At 39.9% G+C, this 22,622-nt stretch overlaps 1 protein-coding gene across 2 annotated transcripts in view; it reads left to right on the top strand.

Moving 5' to 3' along the window:
• The window catches only part of ZC3H12C (zinc finger CCCH-type containing 12C), a 77,886-nt gene that overhangs the window by 24,068 nt on the left and 31,196 nt on the right, over positions 1–22,622 (top strand). For both annotated transcript variants that reach the window (XM_063305811.1, XM_063305810.1), the window contains exon 2: positions 3,524–4,273. In XM_063305811.1, coding sequence (XP_063161881.1) covers positions 3,588–4,273 — 686 coding nt within the window. In that variant the 5' untranslated portion in view covers positions 3,524–3,587. The remainder of the gene's footprint in view (positions 1–3,523; positions 4,274–22,622) is intronic.

Raw genomic sequence — 22,622 nt, 5'->3', positions numbered from 1 at the left:
TCTGACCGTGGAAGTTCACTGAGTGACTTTGGGACAATCTTTTTCAACCCAATCTGTACCATAATGGGATTGTTTCAGGGTGGGTGAGTAGAGGAGGCAGTGCTGTGTTGAACTCCTGGAGTGGTGGGACATAACTTGAATCAGAAATGAAGTCATTGTTGCCACTTTCCATGAAATGATAAAATCTACAGATTTGAAATACCGGAGTGTTTCTGGGAAATTATAGAGGATTCTAAGAAAAAAAATTGCCTTAAGCTCTTAAATCTTGTTGTGCATTTACTCCTTAGTAAATCTCACTGAATCAGTGGAACTTTCTTCAAATAACCATATGGAGTTGGGGCACTTTTAACTACTTAAAATAACTGCATTAATAGGTTTATGCTTTTCTCTTTCTTCATTTTTTAGATAATGCTAAGAAAATGTAATTGGTGTTACTTTTTCCAAATAATGTTCATAATTAGGATGTAAGCATTTTTGCAAGAAAGTTATCTTGGCAGATACCTTTTAGTATGGCTTGGTTTATATTCAGTATGCATTTATCTAACTCATACTATGGAATTTCTTCTCATGTTTTTTGTGGGAATTGGCCAGTTTTGTATATGCCATTTATTTTTGGTGTTTGTTTTTTTTTAAATTTTCACATATTCTTATATATTTAGCTAAAATAATTTCTAAAGTAAGTGGACATTTCTGACCTTTTTTTTTCCTTCTTTCAGCTCTAAATTAGAAAAACAATAGCATTCTGATTATGTCTGTTACACGACAGTGTGTGAATTGAGTCCAGTCTTACTGAAATAAATCCAACTGAAATCAATGGTTGTTGCTTCAAGGAAGTGATTCTTTCAGTGCAAGGAGAGTGGTCCATTACCATGACATATTAACTATTGCAATACATGAGCCAATTTGAACTTTTTAGTTCAGTTTAAAAGTGTTGCCTGTTAAATAATTTCCTTCAATCAGAGCAGATTGCGGGGTTTATGGAACAATGATGTCGGAGCTTCCAGATTCATTTGGCAGCTGTATTGTTCTCCAAGGGTATACCAGACACACTTAAGTCCCCTTCTTTTTTTATAGGCTTTGTTCGTACCAAATTATTCCTGCACTCTGCTAGCATTCATGATGGCTTGTTAAAGGAGTGCATCCTAGCAACGAAAGGGTAGTTGCTAAGCAACATAGTTTTCCATCTTTTTTTCTTTTTCTTTTTCTAAGGTACATTTTGGTTGTAGTTTATGAAGGCCGCCAAGTGTTGGTTTAAACTGTATCTGTATACAACAGGTACTGTTGTAATTTATCAGTGGCAATGAACTGAGTGAATTGCAGCAGTTAGAAAATCATTGTGTTGTTTAGCCATATATTTGGATGATAGCATTGTTTCAATGAACCAAAAGGTTATTTTAATAAACTCAAGCCTGTTCTGTATTTGTTGTCAACACTGATGTTATCGTAGTTCTGCATCCTTTAAATAAAATTGAGTAGTTAAAGAAAATGAGCAGACTTTCTGTAAGAGACTAAAATAAACTATGCAGTCCAGTTTAATTTTATAGCAATGTACATTAGAGAAAAGTCTAGTTACAAGGTCAGAGAATTGGAAATTAATTTTTAACAGCTGGGCAAAGAAAAGGAAAAAAATATTGGGGGGAAAAATAGTTCAGTGGGAATAAATTATGAACTTTTGACTATCTTTACTGGTAACTACAAAATCAGTTTCCCTAGATGATGAACAATTCAGACAGTTTAAATTTCTAATAATAAATGAATTAAACATAACATTATAATCTGCAGACTGTGGACAGTTCAAACTGCAGAGTTAAAACTTTTCCTGTTACACTGTGGCTTCAGAATAGTTTCAACTATGTAAAAGTTTGATATAAGTAATCTAGGACTAATTTTTAAACGTTTTTTGGGAGAGGGGACAAAAATTTATTTTGTTCCATTGGACCCAGTCTACAGACTTATGCATGTGAGGATGTCCTGTGTCAAACAGATGGCTATTGTCATCAGATGTGATAATGTTGGGCACCTGTTGAGGAGAAAAAGAGTGCCTGAAATTGGTCTTTCTCTTTCCACTCTCCACCCAGTAATCCATATTGTTCTCAGCTCCCTCCATCCTTTTATGCTAGATATAGTACAACCATTTTTCCCTTACCCAGTACTGTTTTATGTATATGGAACCTAATTCAGAAAAATAGTAACAGTGTCAGAAGGGCCTCCTTTGTGCTTTGCTGCTACTTACGGATTAGAGGAAAAAAAAAATTCTTATGCTTTTGTAGACATTCAGTCTCATAAATTGCTTTGTACTTTGAGATCATTCTCTGTAAGAAATTATTTGTACCTTAATAGAAAAATGTCTTCAGAGGCCAAACTGAATATCCAATTTATTGAAATTTAAAATCAGGAAATGGGTGTTTTTTAAATTATATATCTATATATCTATATCTATATATCTATAACTATAACTATAACTATAACTATATCCATCCATCCATCCATCCATCCATCCTGCTGCAAACTTAGAATCCTTGAAGATCTCTCTCTCTCTCTCTCTCTCTCTCTCTCTCTCTCTCTCTCACACACACACACACACACACACACACACACACACTCATTCTCTCCAGTGGATGTAACATAGCACTGCTGCAGGTAACTGTAAGAACTGTAGGTATTTCTAAGCTCTGTGTCCCTGTGGTATTCTGCTCTCTGCTTTTGCAGCTGGGTCATTTAGATTCTGTGGTTGAGGTAGCAAGTATGCAGTCCCTGGTTATGAAAGCCTTGACTTACATAAATCTGCCTTTACAGAAAGGGAATAAAGAATGGCGGCAACCATATTTGTGCATGTCCAGATAAGGCTTACACAAAAGCTGGACTGAAACTCTTACCCAGGAAAGCTAAAAGCAGATTGATGGACTTTTTAGTTTTGTAAAAACAAAACCAGTTAAATCAATTACCAGTACAACCCATAACAGAATTTGTAAAAAATAGTACTAAATTTTTCATCATAGCCATAATACTGATATGATAAGCATATCACACATCAGAGTATGTAAATTGAACTATTGTAAGTTTGGAAAAAATGTGTTAGTAGTTTTAAGATTGCAGTTAATATAAACTCTTGTCACATATTTATCTCAGAACATTGAAAAGAGGAATCTGAATATAAATACAGTATTCAGACATTTATGTAGCACTTTAATAACAGTGCATGCTAAATAAATGGTGTCTTTTATTACCATTTCATATATTTGGTGAGCTTCCTTGTTGAGATACTAGGAAGCTTAATTGGCTTGGAGATTTAACATCTGATTGAAATCCCATAAAGGGATCAGAAGATAGAGTTGGTTTCAGAATATTCATTTTGGAAGCTTCCCAATCTCATATTTGCCTGCAGGCCATGTCAGGCATTTCATAATGAGGTGATTAAAAGATAATTTTAATCAAATATTAAAAAGAGAAATAAATAAAATCTTATGAAAATTGCAAAGTACATTTTAAAAAACTAGTTTTAATATTATTATTTCCTCTTTAGGACTATAGGATACTTCGTATACAGAAAAACCAACAAAGTGGAGTCAACCACATGCAGCAGCTTCATGGGCTTGAAGGATCACTTGAAGCATGACCTTGGGCACCTCTATGAGGATACGTCAGAGACTCAAATAAGTGCAATAGCACCTTGGTCAATGATAGAAAAACCAACTATGGATAAAATTAATTCTAGGAAGGAGGATCCTAAGAAGGAACTGTCTGAAGAAACTGGAAGCTTCAGTTGTGATTCTGAGGAAAGTACAAATTCTGATAATGAATTGGGAAAAGCAACTAAAATTGGAACAGAACCATGCTCCTTATCTAAGGACCACAGACAGACATATCCATGTTTAGAACCACATATACTAAAGCGCAATGAAATTTTACAAGACTTTAAGTTAGAGGAAGTTCAGATAGTATCTAAAGAAATTAAAAAACCTCCTGATATGGTGAAAGAATATCAAACCAAACTTGACTTTGCACTTAAGTTAGGTTACTCTGAAGAACAAGTTCAACTTGTGCTGAATAAACTTGGTACTGATGCTTTAATCAATGATATATTAGGGGAACTTGTCAAACTTGGAAATAAAACTGAGGCAGATCAGAGTGTAAGTTCTATTAGCACTAGTGTAATGCGAGAAGCATCTTCCATTGATTCTCAAAGATCTGACTCTCCCCTTCAGGAGGATGTGCTTGTGGATGGTGATAACCTGAGACCAATAGTTATTGATGGCAGCAATGTGGCAATGAGGTATGTTGCAGTATAATGTTTTTATATATTGAATGTTTGATTATTCTGTTATTTCGTATCCACAATTGTATTATGATCCACTCAAAATAGAGTTCTACCATTGAATGGAGTAAGCCAATATTTACTTGGGTAAAGGTGTCACAATTTGAAGGCTTCTTTTGAGAATTAAGCAATCCAAGAGCAATACAATAGAAACTGGATGTGATTTAAAAAGTCCTTAAATTCTTCAGTAACAGCACTAAGTAAAAGTCTAATACAAGAAGAGTGTTAAGGATGCACAGCTACAGCAGCATCTGCTATACAGATACTTTCTTGGGGAAAGGGAGAGGAGATACAAAATACTTACTCCATTAACCACAAAGGTTTCTGAAACTGTATTTTTTAAAAATTCACATTGTGCTTTAATGTGCCGTGTGAAACAAGGTATTTTGTGCTAAATAAACTGGTCCAACAAATAAATTTATTTTACTAATATTGGGATGTGCAAACTAATGCAGATTTATATCTCATAGTATTGGCATTTTATCCTATAGTCCATTTCAGACATTATGCTAAATCTAGATTATTATTTAAAACCAAAGCTATGATTTGAGTTTCAAAACATACTCAGGAAACCACAATTGTTTATCTATATCCATTTTTAGTTTTGTTCCATTTTGGTGGGGCAGTTGACCCTAGACAAGGACCCCAGATAATGGTTTGTCAATTTGGGATTCTTCCAAACAATAGTTAGAAATTACAGTCTGCAGACCTATTTCAAAAGACGGCCTTGAGGCATTTTGGTTTCTTGAATTGTTAACCTATATTCTTCTGCAAACCTAGTCTAAATAAATTTTTAAAACAAAAAGAAATATGCAATTCACAATTAAATTAAAATTTAACTATCTGAAAAATGCCATACTATAACTAGGATGTATATGAAAGATGGTTAAATTGCAGCCAGTTTCCAAGCATCTTCTGTAGTTGCAGTTGCCTGGCAAATGCCTTTCTTGGCCTCGCTGCTTTTCTTCCTTTTGACAGAGTATGATTGCTAACAGTACATTGCTCTGGCTACTTCTGTTTTTAAATATCAACTTCAAGGCACTACATTATTGTTGCAATTGACTTACTACATATTTACAGTTGTAATCGAAATTATTCAACTCCCATTGCAAATCAGGTTGATTGTCAAAATGTACAGGCTTTCAGCTGTTTGCAGTGAAAAAATCAAAAGCAATTGAAATAGCTCAACACAACGAATGCTTCAAGTGGTGTCCCCAAATTCAACTGAAAATGCAACTTACCATGCCTTTCCAGTCTCAAAATTATTCAACCCCTTCATGGCAAGCATCTTCTGTACTTAGTAGAGCATCCTTTTGCTGTTATGACCTGCTGCAAATGAGATGCATAGCCATTCACCAGCTTCTGGCAGCGTTCCTGAGCGATTAGCCCATTCCTCATGAGCAATGGCCTCCAGTTCAGTAATATTCTTGGGTTCGTGTGCTGCAACCACCTTCTTCAAATCCCACCAGAGATTTTCTATGGGGTTCAAGTCAGGTGACTGTGATGGCCATTGTAGAATTTTCCAGGACTACTTCTGCATCCAAGGCCTAGTGGAATTTGAGGTATGCTTGGGATCATTGTCCTGTTGGAAGGTCCAATGACGCCCAAGCTTCAGCTTCCTTACAGACAGCATGACATTTTCTCCTAGGATTTCCTGATACTTCAGTGAATTCATCTTGCTGTCCACACGCTGCAGGTTTCCAGTGCCAGAGGATGCAAAGCAGCCCCAGAGCATCACCGAGCCACCACCATGCTTAACTGTAGGCAGAATGTTCTTTTCAGCATATGCTTCATTCTTCTTTCTCTAGAAGTACTGCTGATCCATCGGGCCAAAAAGTTCCAGTTTTGTTTCATCGCTCCACAGAACAAAATCCCAAAACTTCTGTGGCTTATTTATATGATTTTGAGCATATTGGAACTGACTTTTCTTGTGCTTTTGGGTCAGTAGTGGTGTACGTCTTGGAGTTCTGGCATGGGAACCTTCTGTGTTTAGTACGCGCCTTACTGTGCTCACTGAAACCTCAGTGCCTGTTGCCACCAAGTCTTGCTGCAGGTCTTTTGTAGTCACTCGAGGGTTTCTCTCCACCTGCCTTCTCAGAAATCTGGTTGCAGCCATTGACAGTTTCCTTCTTCTGCCCCATCCAGGTAGTGTAACCACTGTTCCTTTAACTTTGAACTTGTGAACTATGCTTCCAATGGTGTCTCTAGGAACATTCAGTGCCTTCGCTATCATTTTGTATCCTGTTCCTTGTTTGTGAAGGGCGATGATCTCTTCTTTTACCTTTTTGGACCATTCTTTTGACTTAGCCATACTATATTTCTAACATGCAGTCAGACGTGACACTCAACAGACCCCTAGCCACTTCAGGTATTTCATGTGTTCCAGCTCAAGCACACCTGGTGCAACTAATGAAGCCCTTGATTAGTTGCATCAGGTGTGCTTGAGACAACATCTGTTTTGCATACTGTATGTGTGCTGTTGTGACGGATTCTATTCAGGGGGTTGAATAATTTTGAGACTGGAGAAGTCATTGTAAGTTGCATTTTCAATTGAATTTGGGGACATCACTTAAAGCATTCGTTGTATTGAGCTATTTCAATTGCTTTTGTTTGATTTGTTCAATGTAAACAGCTGAAAGTCTGTACATTTTGACAACCTGATTTGCAATGGGGGTTGAATAATTTTGATTACAACTGTATTATTTTTTTGGTAATGTGATCAACTGAACAAATCCAGTCATTGTGGAAATGAACATAGTTAAGTCATGTGAATGTGTTGGTAATCCCTAGTTTTATTACTGTTTTCTCCAAAGAATCATTTAATAAATATTGCTGGTCATTTTTTGAGAAGGGTATACAGTATGTAATTTCTTACTCTCCTGAATTAGTTTTTCTGTTACCAGTTCCCTTTTTATACAGGTAATACTACAGCAAGGCCAGAAAAAATATAGAGAAATGCTCGATTTCAAAATAATGTTGACAATACACTTTTATGTAAATATGATTAACAGAATACATTATTAGTCCAGGATCTTTTATATTTTTGACAGCCTGATGCAGGGTGTACCTAAGAGTAACCTTACACAATCTCAGTTAAATGTCTTTCCTTTATGGATTACTCTGAAAAGCCGGGGGATTTGTATAATTCATTTATCTTAAGGAATCTTTCCTTACAATTTGAAATGTTACAGAACTGCAGTCACATAAACTACTGTTATTAAATTTCATCCAACCATGAGAAACTTAATGCATTTTCTCTCAAATTTTTAAAATCTTCTAAAATACTAGAGCAACACCTGATAAGTTACAACAATAAAATTATAAATATATTTTAAAATATGAGTAGGCAAGGCATAGAGTGGAGGAACAGAAAATAAATAGTTAAAACTAATAAATAATTAAAACTATTATTTATGAAATCCCAGGGAGCAGATCAGAAAGAAAAAGAATCAGCTTGTTTTTTGGATTCCAGGACTCCAAATACCTGAATGCATATTTCAAGTTTCTTGCTACCTGCCAGGACAAATCTGGAGTGGGAGTTAAGAGGCCCCTTTAGTCTTTCTGAAGTACAATGGAATGTTGAACACATTTTTGTGGGCACATTCAAAATGTCTGACATGCTTTGGGCTTGTCTTGTCCAAAAATGGTGGTTGTGTTGAACAGTCACAGAATATCCATTCATCATTGACTTTGTCCATTACTGCCCTCATCTATCCCCCAAGATGTTCTCTATTAAATAGTCCAGCTTGCCTTTTTCCCCCTTGGTCAGATAGGTGGTTGTATTGAGCTGCAATCATCCGCTATTTTATTTTTTAGGAATAACTATGCAGTTTAAGTGGACTTACAGCTTTTGTTAGAAATGAAGGTGGAGGCAGGAGCTTTGTTTTGCAATGTGCTGGCTTCCTATTTATTGATTTATTTTAACTTTAAAAATCTAAGAGATAAGCCAGGTAAGCAGTAAGGGAGGTATCCAAAGTCATTGGAATCTGCAGGGACCACATTGCCTATGTCTAGCCTATATGTTTTTAAATCTTGTCAAAGATCATAATATTTATAATGGCATCAAAAGTAGATATGTCACTGAGAAAATGACATGCTATAGGGAGCTGCAGAGATGACCTTGGAGAAGCTATTCATGGACAATTACAACTTGAATGAAAACATGTACTGATCCCTGGAACCAGGGAAAGTCTTAGGAAGAGACTCAGATTGGCCTTCCCTCACTCTCTGGGGCATGAAGGGGAGGAAAGGGAAGATGTAGTTGGGCTTATAAGACTGATGACAGCTTTTTGTGGCTAACTAGTTCAGGACACAGACCTCCGAAGATGACCAGAACTATACTTTATGGCGATAGGCTGTTGTAATAGAATCTTGCAATCCTGATTGCATCTGCCCTTCACTCCCTGTTATGTTGGGAAGAGGCCAACCTGAGTCTCTTCCTAAAACTTTCCTGGTTTCTGGGGCTCAGCCCATGTTTTAGAACATGTTATAACCATCTCTGAATAATTTCTCCAAGGTCGTCTCCATGGCTCTATATACACATTTATCTACTTTCAGTAAATGTATCCATTGCTGCTTAAAAGCTAAGTATAATGCTGTAAGAAATAAGGGTGACAGCCCAGGAACCACAATTCTTGCTTGAAGACCATGTCCTCTACAACTGGAATGTCTCTGCTAATATTTTGGGGTTGACCTTACCATGGTGCCCCTTCATTCTTGTATACAAACAGGATACTATTCCTGTTTTAGATACTATCATTATGTACCATAAACAATGACATTTATTGTGCCTACATACTGCCTTCTTTCACATCATGAGGGAAGACAACAGTCTGGCTTTCGTTATCTGTCTTCTTTCCAGGGTCACAGTTCCATCCTTTACATGTGATGTGATTTTATTGATGCCTAAGCCATCTTCAGTATCATAAATGCTATTAGACCTCCACAACCAGGTGGTAGCTATGACCAAGAGAGCTTTTGCACAGTAACATCTGGTGCGCCATTCCTGAATTAGAAGGCCTTGTTTACTACCACTTACGCCTTAGTCATCTCCAGTTTGTATTATTACAACTTGCTGTACATGGATGTCCTTGAAAGCTATCCAGAATGTTCAGCCAGTCTAGAATACAGCTGTTCAAGTAACGTCCCTGCACTAACTGCCAGTTGGCTTCTGGGTACAATTCAAGGTGATGGTTGTCACCTTGAAAGCCTTATGTGGCTTTGGGTCTGGATATATATGAGACCACCAGCTCCTAGCAGTTTATGCCCATCTGATAATATCAAGCAAGGGAAGCTCACTCCAGCTCTCTACCCTTAGGAAATGTCATTTACAGGGACCAAGGAGTTGAGCCTTCTCCGTTATAGCCCGTCTTCTTTGGAATACTGTAGTTTACTTTCCAAGATCAGATCAGTCCCTATATTGTTGAGCTTTAGGAGAGACATAAAAGCTTGACTTTGAAGGAAGTCCTTGGAGTAGGCCTGGTATAAGTTGGGAGCTTCCACCCTGGGTTGTGTTTGGATATTCATTATTCTTTGTAATTTTTTGATGCTTTTTTTTTTGGCTATTGTTAGTTTGTATTGCTTTTACTGTTTTATTCTTTATATAAGAATGGAATACAAGTGGCTCAAAGTACTGCTGGGTTGGAGTGGCATGTAAATCCAGTAAATACATAGCTGATTAAATTTAGGGAACTACATAGAAAACCAGGCCATTATGGTCAGTGTTTATACCTGTACTCAGTGATATAAGCAACTTGAGTTACCAGCTTTGGAAAATAATAGAGTAAAAATAATTAAAGCTTCAAAGCAAATTTCCTTTGCAGCATGCTCTCATGGCTTTATAAGTGTGGTAGCTGCATCGTAAAATACAATGAATACTGGTTAGTGATAAGCCCGTATTTGTTCCCTTGCAATATCAACATCCAAGATATCTTAGAAGGTAATCCCTATTTACAAGAACCTTTAGTACTAGAAGATGAAGTTAGATTAGCAGTCTGGTCATTGCCAAGTCAGAAAGCTACAGAAACTGATGGAATACCCACAGATAATATGGCAAGCAACAGATAAGACTCAGTAAATTTTCTAGCCAAGTTATGCCAGCAAATCTAGAGAACAACACAGTGGCCAACAGATTGGAAAAGATCAGTCTACATTCTAATACCAAATAAAAGAGACTTAACAGAGGATGCAAATGGTCATACAATATCCTTAATTTCACATGCTAGCAAAATAATGCTTAGAATCATCCACCACAGATTAGAGCCCTATATGGAAAAGGAGATACCAGACATTCAAGCTGGCATTAGAAAAGGCTGACAAACAAGACATTATTGCTGATGCATATTGGATAATTGAGAAAGCCAAAGAATACCAAAAATAAAGTCAGTATGTACTTGATTGATTATAGATTGTGTTGGTCATGTCAAGCTGTAGAAAAATGGGAATCCCAGAATATCTCATTGTCCTCATGTGAAACCTATATGCAAGTCAGGAAGCCACAGTACAGACAGAACATGGTGATACAGACTGGCTCCATGTTGGCAAAGGAATGAGACAAAGCTTTATACACTACCCTTATTTGTTCAACCTACAGGTATATGCCATACATACATACATATACACATACATTAAGGCAAGCTGGATTAGAAGATGAGTATGGCTTAGAACTGGAGGAAGAAACATCAATAACCTGCCCTATGCTGATGATACTATTCTGATAGCCAAAAATGCAAAGGATCTGGAAACTCTAGTGATAAACGTCAAGGAACATAGTGGAAAAAAATGGGACTAAAATTAAATATAAAGAAGACCGAATTAATGGTAACCAATACAACAACCACTGTTAGAAGTAACAGTGAAGATATTGAAGTGGTTAGACATTTTAGGATTAACCATCAAGAGTAAAGGAATAAGCAGTCAAGAAATATGCCTCAGACTAGCGTTTGGTAGAGTAGTCTTGAAGGCCATGGAAAAGAGATTCAGATACTGTGATGTGTCTATACTTACAAAGATCAGAATTGTGCAAGCCATGGTATTCCCTGTGAGAATAGAGCCAGTTTGGTGTAGTAGTTAAGGCATCAGGCTAGAAACCAGGAGTCTACGAGAATTGGACATGATTGAACAGATTAAAATGGATTTTTTTTAAAAAAAGCACTTGGTAAAATAGTCTTGAAGGCCTTGGAAAAAATATTCAAATACCATGATGTGTCTATACTTACAAAGATCAGAATTGTGCAAGCTATGGTATTCCCTGTGACACTTTATGGAAGTGAAAGTTGTACTTTGAAAAAGCTGGATAGAAAACATATTGACACTTTTGAACTTTGATGTTGAAGAAGACTCCTGAGAATACCATGACTAGCCACAAAAATAATCCAAGTGGATCATTGAACAATGAGCCCAGAGTTCTCACTCAAGGCACAAATAACTAAACTCAAATTATCGTATTTTGGACATATTACGTGAAGACTCAGCTCTCTGGAGAAGGCTTTGATGCTGGGAAAGGTGGAAGAAAAAAGAATAGGAAGACCAGCAGCGAGGGTGATGGACTTGGTTACAGTGGCAATGGGTGCACCTTTGGAAGACCTGAAGGACCAGTTTAAAGACAGATTGTCATGGAACAAATCTACCTATTTGGTCGCTGTGAGTCAACACCAATTTGATGGCATATTATTTATTTATTTTCTGTCCCACCTTTATTATTTTTATAAATAACTCAAGGCAGCGAACATACTAAATACTCCTTCCTCCTCCTATTTTCTCCACAACAACCACCCTGTGAGGTGAGTTGGGCTGAGAGAGAGGGACTGGCCCAAGGTCACCCAGCTGGCTTTCATGCCTAAAGTGGGACTAGAACTCTCAGTCTCCTGGTTTCCAGCCTGTTGCCTTAACCCCTAGACCAGACTGGCTCTATAATCTGTAATCAGTCAGTGAAGCTACAGTAAGACCCTTCCTTAACCAGCCCACATCCACAACAGGATCAAAACGTTAAACGGGCTTCCTATGCCAATCAGGTGAAAGTTCTTGTCATCTAATTTTCCCATTCCCATAATGTTATTTTAAATACTAGATTATTTTAGGTTGAATCATTTACCAATATGTATGATATGTTAAATCTCCTGTCAAAGCAGTAAAAATAATTGATATTAGAAATTTCAAACAGACAAGTAATAAAATAAAGCAACACCTCCCCCCAAATGGAACATATAGCAACTATAAAGCCAATAGTGGACTGCAAAGGTTTTTTGAACTTGAAACACTTTCAGGCTTGAAATAAACTATTTCAGTCATTCTGGAAGCGTTTTGAGCTTGAAAACACCCCTCCAAGTTCAAAACACTTCGTCCAAGCTTGAAACATTTCCAGAATGGTTGAAACAATATTCAGAACTACTACAGGTAGTCCTTGACTTACGATCACAATAGGGACCAGAAAGTTCATTATTAAGCAGTGCAGTCATTAAGTGAGGCATGTGACCACACCCAATTTTACAAATTTTTTGCAGTGTTTGTTAAGCAAATCATGTGGTCGTTAAGCAGATCACAGCCATTAAGTGAATCATGCAGTTCCCCTTTGATTTTGCTTGTCAGAAGCTGGCTGGGAAGGTCACAAATGGCAATCATGTGACCTTGGGATGCTGCAACTGGCATAAATACATGCCAGTTGCCAAGTGCCCAAATTCTGATCATGTGACCTTGGGGATGCTGCGATGGTTGTAAGTGTGAGAACTGGTCATAAATCACTTTCTTCAGCGCTGTCGTAACTTTGAACGGTCACTAACTGAATGGTCGAAAAGCGAGAACTACCTGTATTGCAAACTGTTGGAGGGTAGGAAAGGAACAGAAACAAATCCAGACATAGTGTTCTTCCAACTAAAGTAATGTTTATTGCTACAGTGCATACAAAATAAATTCTGTTTTTATTTCCAATATACAGTTATCTCTACTGTGGCTGTGCACGCCTTAATTACATGCCTAGCTTAACAATGTAGTATATATTTATTTACAGAGCTTCCTTGAAATTCCTTAACTGTTTCAGTCTCTCCCTCCTTTATCCATGTTGTTGTTTATTCGTTTAGTCGCTTCTGACTCTTCGTGACTTCATGGACCAGCCCACGCCAGAGCTTCCTGTCGGTCGTCAACACCCCCAGCTCCCCCAGGGATGAGTCCGTCACCACTAGAATATCATCCATCCACCTTGCCCTTGGTCGGCCCCTCTTCCTTTTGCCCTCCACTCTCCCTAGCATCAGCATCTTCTCCAGGGTGTCCTGTCTTCTCATTATGTGGCCAAAGTATTTCAGTTTTGCCTTTAATACCATTCCCTCAAGTGAGCAGTCTGGCTTTATTTCTTGGAGGATGGACTGGTTTGATCTTCTTGCAGTCCAAGGCACTGACAGAATTTTCCTCCAACGCCACAGTTCAAAAGCATCGATCTTCCTTCTCTCAGCCTTCCTTATGGTCCAGCTCTCGCAGCCATATGTTACTACGGGGAACACCATTGCTTTAACTATGTGGACCTTTGTTGTCAGTGTGATGTCTCTGCTCTTAACTATTTTATCGAGATTTGTCATTGCTCTTCTCCCAAGGATGAAGCGTCTTCTGATTTCCTGACTGCAGTCAGCATCTGCAGTAATCTTCGCACCCAGAAATATAAAGTCTTTCACTGCTTCTACATTTTCTCCCTCTATTTGCCAGTTATCAATCAAGCTGGTTGCCATCATCTTGGTTTTTTTGAGGTTTAGCTGCAAGCCACCTTTTGCACTTTCTTCTTTCACCTTCATCATAAGGCTCCTCAGTTCCTCTTCGCTTTCAGCCATCAAAGTGGTATCATCTGCATATCTGAGATTGTTAATGTTTCTTCCAGCGATTTTAACTCCAGCCTTGGATTCCTCAAGCCCAGCATGTCGCATGATGTGTTCTGCGTACAAGTTGAATAGGTAGGGTGAGAGTATACAGCCCTGCCGTACTCCTTTCCCAATCTTAAACCAGTCCATTGTTCCGTGGTCTGTTCTTACCGTTGCTACTTGGTCGTTATACAGATTCCTCAGGAGGCAGACAAGATGACTTGGTATCCCCATACCACTAAGAACTTGCCACAATTTGTCATTGGCATTTGTTAACTCCTCCTCTAGACAGCTTTGCTTTACTTCAGTTTCGTAAGCTAGCCTTTTACAAGATGAGGAGGAAGAGGAGAAGAGGCAACCCCCCCACCCCCTTTTTCAAGCATCTTGCTCATGCTTCTTCATTCTGTTATTTCTGGGCTGTCTTTTCCAATGTAGCTCCTTTTCTCCATTCCCCAGCCCTTTAGCAGCTATTCTGCTTACAGATCTTTATTTATTTGTTTGTTTGTTTTATCAAATTTGTCACCGCCCATCTCCTCCCACTGGAGGGACTCTGGGCGGTTTACAACAAAATCCTCAATAAAACAATAAATATATAAAATACAATATAAAATTACATATTATTAATAATATAGATAAAAATAAAGTCCAGATGGCTATATCTCATTCAGTCTTCACGTGGAAGGGATGCTTCAAGGCATTAGCCAACCCCAGGTATGACTCCTCTCCTCCCCGCCCCAGGCCAGCTGGCAGAGCCAGGTCTTCAAGTTTCTCCAAAAGGCCAGGAGCGATGGGGCTAGCCTCACCTCTGGGGGCAAGATGTTCCAAAGGGCGGGTGCTACTGCAGAGAAGGCCCACCTCCTGGACCCCACCAGATGGAATTCTCTTACTGATGGGGTCCTCAGCATGCCCTCTCTGCAAGATCGGGTGGAGTGAGTAGATGTAACGGGGAAGAGGCGATCCCTCAGGTCGCCTGGCCCCATGCCATGTAGAGCTTTAAAGGTGATAACCAACATCTTGAATTGGACCCGGAAGCAAACTGGTACCCAGTGCAGCTCGCATAGCAAAGGTGTTATATGCGCCCTTCTAGGGGCGCCACAAATAGCCCACGCGGCTGCATTTTGGACCAGCTGAAGCTTCCGGATACTCTTCAAGGGTAGCCCCATGTAGAGCGTGTTGCAGTAGTCAATATGGGAGATAACGGCATGAGTGACCAAAGGGCCTCCCAATCCAGGAAGGGGCGTAACTGGCGCACAACAGGAAGCTGTGCAAAGGCCCTCCTGGCCACGGCTGCCACCTGCTCTTTGAGCAGGAGCTGTGAGTCCAAGAGGACCCCCAAGTTAGGCACCGGGTCTGTCTGGGGTAGTGCAACCCCATCCAGAACCAAAGATGACAATGTCCCGGATACGGAAGAGCCCTTAACCCACATTCCCAATTCTCCCTGTTCCTGCTGAGGTCATCAGTTGCACATTCCTTCTTTTTCCAGTAATCCTCTCTTCTTTCCTCCTTTGGGTTTGGTCACCCTGTTTCTTGATACACAACGCTCTAGTCTACACAGCACCTCAAAGTACAAAACTGAACTCTTTTGCCTCATAAATCTGCCACTTACAAATCTTGCCCTAGAAGGCAGATATGCTTGCCCACAGGTATCTTAAGTAAAACCAGAACCTTTTAAATGACTTCGTTACACTTCTCATGCATCTGGCGAGAAGACAATAATTCAGGCTTGAGACTCACTCCAACAGTCTCAACCATGGCAGCTCACCTGAGCAAACTCAAAATGGAATGTAAGAACTCATTGTATCCACCACCACCACCACCACCCCAAAGCCAGGAATCATCAGGATAATACTGTAGACCAATCTGAATATCACCATTATAACATTGAATTTTGTGTGGACGGTTTGCTCAGGGAGTCTAGGTTTTGTGTGTCTGTATAATTTCTTCAGAAACTTTAGGATCTGGTGACATGGAGCACACATTAATTGGGACATTCTGTCTGAAGAGACAGCTTACACTTTTTAATAATGTTATGTAGGAGGAATTTAAAAAAAAAAATTAAATCTATCCTGTGTCTCATTTTCTAGGAACTGCCAACGCTTTTTAATAAACCCTGTAATGATCCCACAAGGGAAAAAGTTTAGCTTGAAATCCTTTTGCAGATAATTGGATATTCACCATACTTCGTACTTTAATGGAACAAAGCTTTCTTCTCACTGGTCTTTTAGCTGCCTTCTGTGTACGGAACCATTCTAGGCTTTTTTTATATCTAATTACATCAAGTGGTAAGTTCCTGTTTGCAAGAAGCTAGTGTTGGCAATGTAATAAGCCATTGTATCTACATGGGATTGTCCTTCTAGCAAAATTAGACGAATACCTTTGCTTTCATTCTAGAGACAAGTTTTTAAAAATGCCACGAATATGCCCTTTGCTCCATTTTATAGCTGCTGCTATTACTATTACTTGCTTTTTTGATACAATGAATAATTTTTCTTTTACAGATTATGGGTATAGATTAGTTGTAAATTAATGACAGCATGTTGCAAAATGAGCTGCTTTGTTGAGTCTGAAAATGGAGACCTCAGCTTAACAGATTTTGGGTATGGTGGACACGTTTTTATGGCAGATACGTTTTTGTTTGGATTCCACCCTCATTCTGCTAAATCAAGTTCTAATAACAAAAGTGGTAAATTGAGGCAAATGATATTATATTTGGATTCAGCAAATACTGATATTTATCATATACCCTTCCCCTGAATGATTTTATATCAATTTAATTAGTATTTTTACAGTATACAGTGACATTTGACTGATACTTAATTACATGGATTCAAAAGTAGTTGTGCACAGAAAACAAAGATGATTGACCATGAATTTAATTGTATGAGGTTCTTGATCTCAGATCCTGCTTTCAAAGTGATAAATGCATTAAAGTTGTATTGATCAGATTAGCTTCTGTTCCATGTGAAAACTAAAACTTGGCTTTTGTTAATAGAAAAATCTCATAGTGACTTTTAAACAGGATTCTTGCTCACAAATTTCTTTAAAGAGAAAACTGGTTCTGGTTCTTACTTATTTTGAAGAATAGGTCTATGTAGCATTTCTCATGCAGAGGCAGAAAGATGCTTCAGAGCATGGGGGGGTCACTCATGAAGCACTTGTCTGCAGCTTCATAAAGCAGCTACATCTTTTCCTAGACAGCTACAGTGCAATCCCAGGAAAAGGTGCTACATAGCCATCATTTTAAAAAGAATGGTCTTTAATTACAGTAGTTACTTAAATATTGATATGCTACCCATTTCAGTAGCTCAGGATAGCTTATAAGAATATCTACGTATGTACACAGATATATACATAGTTCTAAAACCACATTAAAATTAAATGTTTAAACCTCTCACTAACCTCTAAATGGGACGTTGAACACATTTTAATTACAGATGCTTTTACACCACTTTAGTCATCCCCTGATTCAATATCTGATTCTTTACATCTTTGAAAATGAATTGAAATTGAAAAGGATTGTCAATGTTCTAATGCCTTTTCTAAAAGGAGAAAAATGGGGTGCAGGTTCCCTCTGATAACCCAAATGCCTCTTTTCTTGGGACCAGGAGGATGGCAGTTTGCTAGACATCTTGGCCTCAGGCTGGTATTTGTGAATGCTCAGTCCAGCAAGGTGGGCAGTACATCAGCAGTATCCCTAACTGAAGCTGGTGTACTGCCCACCTTGCATTCAACTTATCCCAAGTGATAAGTGGCCATACTTACACAGGTGGTGTTTTGGAATGGATGGCTGGGACCTGAAGATGGAGCTAGTTCTTGGCCATAGTTAAATCACTTTCCAGGTAGGGACTGAAGCTCATGTGTGAGATGTGTTAGAAGACTTTGGCATCCGTAACGGATACCTGATTAGGTGAGGGGAGTATTGCTATAGAGAAGCACAGAGATGATCTTGGAGAAGGAGTGCAACAGTTAGCAAGATGTGATTTAAGCTTGGGAAAGGAAGAAAGTATTAAAAAGAAACTTAAATTGGCTCCTCTCTGGTATAAGAGAGAGGGAGAGAACTTTTCAGGCTTTCTCAGATTCTGTCACTGTCATTCATTCATTCAGGTGCCTTCGAGTCAGTGTTGACTCCTGGCCTCTGCCTGGACTACTCCCTGCACTTTTCTTGGTAAGATTTTAGAAGTGGTCTGCCATTGCCTCCCTCCTATGGCTGAGATAGAGGGACTGGCCCAAAGTCACCCAGCTGGCTTTGTGCCTAAGACAGGACTAGAACTCAAAGTCTCTTGGTTTCTAGCCTTAATCACTACACTAATCTGGCTCTCTTACATCAATAAATTAGAGTTCCAATATTTCTTGTATAGTTTGTTTCCTGACCTGACCTACCTCAAAGAGCTGATAATAATTTTGAAAGCCATTTCTCCCAGGTCATCTCTGTGCTTCTCTACAATTGCCCTGTCTTTGTCTTCCCAAGTTTCAGGTGTTTCAGCAGCCATAACTCCAAGGCCAGATAGAGGTGATAGTGATGATTCTGATAGAGACCTTGGCTTTGACCAGGGACCCTGCTCCACACATAAGTGGTTGTGAGCTCCAGTATATGAACTTGGGCTGTGAGGTCAGGTTAGGCACACTGCTGGTGTACTGCCCACCTTACTGCTCAGCAATTTGTTTTCTTGGGCTCCTGAACCTTACATCAGAGCTGATGTTGGATTCTTCCTGCTGGGGTACTTTAATCATCATGCCCAGGGCTGAGTTCTGAAAGGTCTCAGGAATTAATTCATAATTACCATATGGATTACTGTAATTTGCGTTATATGGGGTTGCCCTTAAAGCCCATCCAGAAACACTACTTGGTACAAACTCGGTGGCCCATATGTCAGTGGGATAGCCTTGTTACTGCCATGTAAACACATTGCTGTGGAAGCATTGCTGGTTTCTTAGTGCAATTTAAAATATTCTGTGTGATTCATGCTGACCTTGAGTATCTTTGAGGCTGCCTATCTGTAATGGTTGCCTATTCTAAAACACTATCAGACTCATGAGCAGGAATTCAAAGATATCTGATTTATTAAAGAATAGTGTGCAGGATCACAAAGAAAGCTGAGAATGATGAAAGCGCGCCAAATTCAAACTAAAAACCCTCGGTGCAAGTGAAATCCCTCCCCCCCGTAGAATCTTCTCAAGTTCACAATCCCAGGTGCTCCTAACAATTTCTGATGGTCTGCGGGAAAAGTCCTTGAACAGAGAACATAACCCAAACACAATCCATTGTAATGAATTCAGATACAGAGCTTGGTACAAGGTTTCACAGCAGCTCCCTCCCAAACAGAAACGCGCGTCAGCGCCATGGCATGTGAAACGTTACGATGTATAAACTATATTGAAACAGTGAATATGACATACTGCCCCCCCAAAAGAAAGAACACATTAAGCAGCAGGCTTCAAAGGGTAAGCAAGGTGGAAACTGCGAACTAAATCAGGAGCATTAACATGGCGGGCAGACACCCATTCAGGATGAGGAAAGTGTTTCCAGCGGACCAGATACTGAAGGGTGCCTTGAAGCTTGGGAGAATCAACAATATCCTTGACCTCAAAGTGTTGTTGGCCATCAATCATGATTGGAGCAGGAGGAGGAGGTTGAGGATGCCAGTGTGAGGAGTGGTGCATAGGCTTAAGCAAGCTGCAATGGAAAACAGGGTGCAAGCGTTTCAAATTGTGAGGCAGGTCCAATTTAAGAGTAACTGGATTGATAAGATCAACAATAGGGAAAGGACCAATGAACTTGAGAGCAAGTTTTTTAGAGGGTTGTGGTGACTTGATAAATTTAGTAGATAGATACACCTGATCCCCAACCTTGAAGTCGTGTTGTAAGGAACAATGCTTATCGGCTTGGAATTTGTAAGCAGCTTGGGCATCAGCCAAAGCTTGTTGAATCACCAGCCAGGAATCAGACAGCTTAACAGCCCAGTCAGATGCAGAACATGTTTGGGAAGGGGGCTGTGGCAGTTCCGGGATGGGAACAAAGTTGTGACCAGAAACCACACGAAAAGGGGTTTGTCCAGTACTTTGATGGACAGCATTGTTGTAAGCCACTTCAGCAAAAGGTAATAACTCCACCCAATCGTCCTGATGGTAGTTAATGTATGCCCTAAGAAACTGTTCAAGAGTGGAGTTCAAAATCTCAGTAGAACCGTCAGTCTCAGGATGGGAAGAAGTGGACAGCGCTTGTTTGGTGCCAATCAATTTCAAAAATGATTTCCAAAACTGGGAAGTAAACTGTGTCCCGCAGTCACTGACCAAATGGGAGAGGCAGTAGATATGGAGAAATAGGTGTGCCAATTGTGGGGCTGACAGGATGGAGGCACAGGGAATGAAATGCGGTTGCTTGGAGAAAAGTCTTTTACAACCCAAATAACAGTTTTTTTCTGACTGGGAGGAAGATCCACAATAAAATCCATAGAAATCTCGTCCCAAGGAAGGTTGGACTGGCCACTGGCTGTAAAAGCCCCTGTGGTTTCCCCCCTTTCCGTTTTGACATGGCACAAACAGGACAGGAAGCAACATAATCTTTTACGTCACGTCTCAATGTTGGCCACCAAAATCGGTGAACCAAATGTAGGGTTTTTACGAAACCGAAGTGTCCAGCAAGTTTATCATCATGGGAATGCTGCAAAACATCAGCTCTTAAAGTTTCAGGCACATAAAGGTGGTGGTCCACCCATGCCAGACTGTTTTCAAAAGAAACATTGTCTCTATTAGCTAGCAACCAAGTGTCAGATTTCAGTCCCTGGATAAAGTCCCTCTGTAACTGAGAAGGCACTTGCACTTCCTGCTTTTCAGATTGAGCTGGGGGCGGGGTTTCCCGTGCACGGGTCTGGCTCCGAGTGACAGTAACCAAGCCCAGTTGTGGCTCAGTGAGAACAGTCCCAACCACATCTGCCCCCTGGTCAAAGTCCTGAGGTAAACGCGACAAAGTATCTGCCAGAAAGTTTTTCTTTCCCGGGATAAATTTTAACTGGAAATTGATACAACTGAAAAACTGAGCCCAGCGAATTTGTTTAGGACTGATATGCCGGGGGGTGCGGAGGGCCTCCAAATTCCTGTGATCAGTCCAAACCTTGAAAGGGCATCTAGCGCCTTCAAGGAGGTAATGCCAGGTTTCTAAAGCGGCTTTTACAGCAAACACCTCCTTTTCCCAAACATGCCAACGGCGTTCAGTTTCAGAAAATTTCCTGGACAGATAAGGGCAAGGTTTTAAATGATTTTCAGAATCCCTCTGTAACAAAATAGCCCCAACTGAGGAGTTAGAAGCATCAACTTGGACCACAAAGGGGCATTTGGGATCGGGGTGCTGTAGAACAGGCTCAGCAGTGAAAAGGGATTTCAGTTTTTCAAACGCTGCCTGGCATTCAGGCGTCCAATTCAGCACGGCTCCAGGGTGTTTTACCTTGCGTGTCTCCCCCAAGCCCTTGGTACGGAGTAAATCAGTGAGGGGCAAGGCAATCTCAGCGAACCCCTGGATAAATTGGCGATAATTATTGAATCCTAGGAAACTTTGCAATTGCCTCCGGGTGCGGGGACGTTCCCAACTTAAAATCGCCTGAATTTTTGCAGGGTCCATTTCAATGCCCTTATCAGACACCCGATAGCCCAGATAGTCAAGTTGGGTCTTGTGAAATTCACATTTGGAAAGTTTGGCATAGAGTTTGGCATCTCTAAGCTTGCGTAACACCTGTTTGAGGAGGCATTCATGTTCCTCCTTGGCTTCAGTGTAAATGAGAACATCTAAGTAAACCAGGACCCCTTTAAACAAATGAGCATGTAAAACTTCATTAATCAGCTGCATGAAGACTCCGGGTGCCCCTGCTAACCCAAAAGGAAGGACTTTGTACTGAAATGATCCCAGTGGGCAATTAAAAGCAGTTTTCCACTCATCCCCAGCTCGTATGCGGATGCGGAAATAGGCTTCGCGAAGATCGAGCTTGGAGAAAATCTTGCCCTTTGACAAATGAGTTAACATGTCCTTCATGAGCGGAAGAGGGTACTTGTTGAGAATTGAGATGGAATTTAACCCTCGATAGTCGGTACAGAGTCGAAGCGTGCCATCTTTCTTTTCCTGGAATAGCACAGGGGCCCCAACTGGGGAATTAGCAGGTTCAATAAACCCCCTTGACAGATTTTTGTCAAAAAAGTCCTGTAATGCCTCAAGCTCCTTCTGAGTCATTGGATAAATTTTTGGCTTGGGCAATTGAGCATTGGGAACCAACTCTATCGCACAGTCAGTTTTCCAGTGGGGGGGAGCTGATCTGCTTCCATTTCCCCAAATACATCTGCAAAGTCTTGGTATCGATCAGGCAAGCCTTCTAAATGTGCCAAGTTAGGGCGTGGCGTGGCGATTGCAGCCCTTCCAACCCCCGCACGTGCAGCTCTCTCCGCTGTAGGAGCTTGGTAAAACCCATCTTTAAAAGTCACAG

This window comes from Candoia aspera, chromosome 5 (genome assembly GCF_035149785.1).
Source record: "Candoia aspera isolate rCanAsp1 chromosome 5, rCanAsp1.hap2, whole genome shotgun sequence".
NCBI lineage: Eukaryota > Metazoa > Chordata > Lepidosauria > Squamata > Boidae > Candoia > Candoia aspera.
This window is presented reverse-complemented; position numbering and strand designations above follow the sequence as displayed.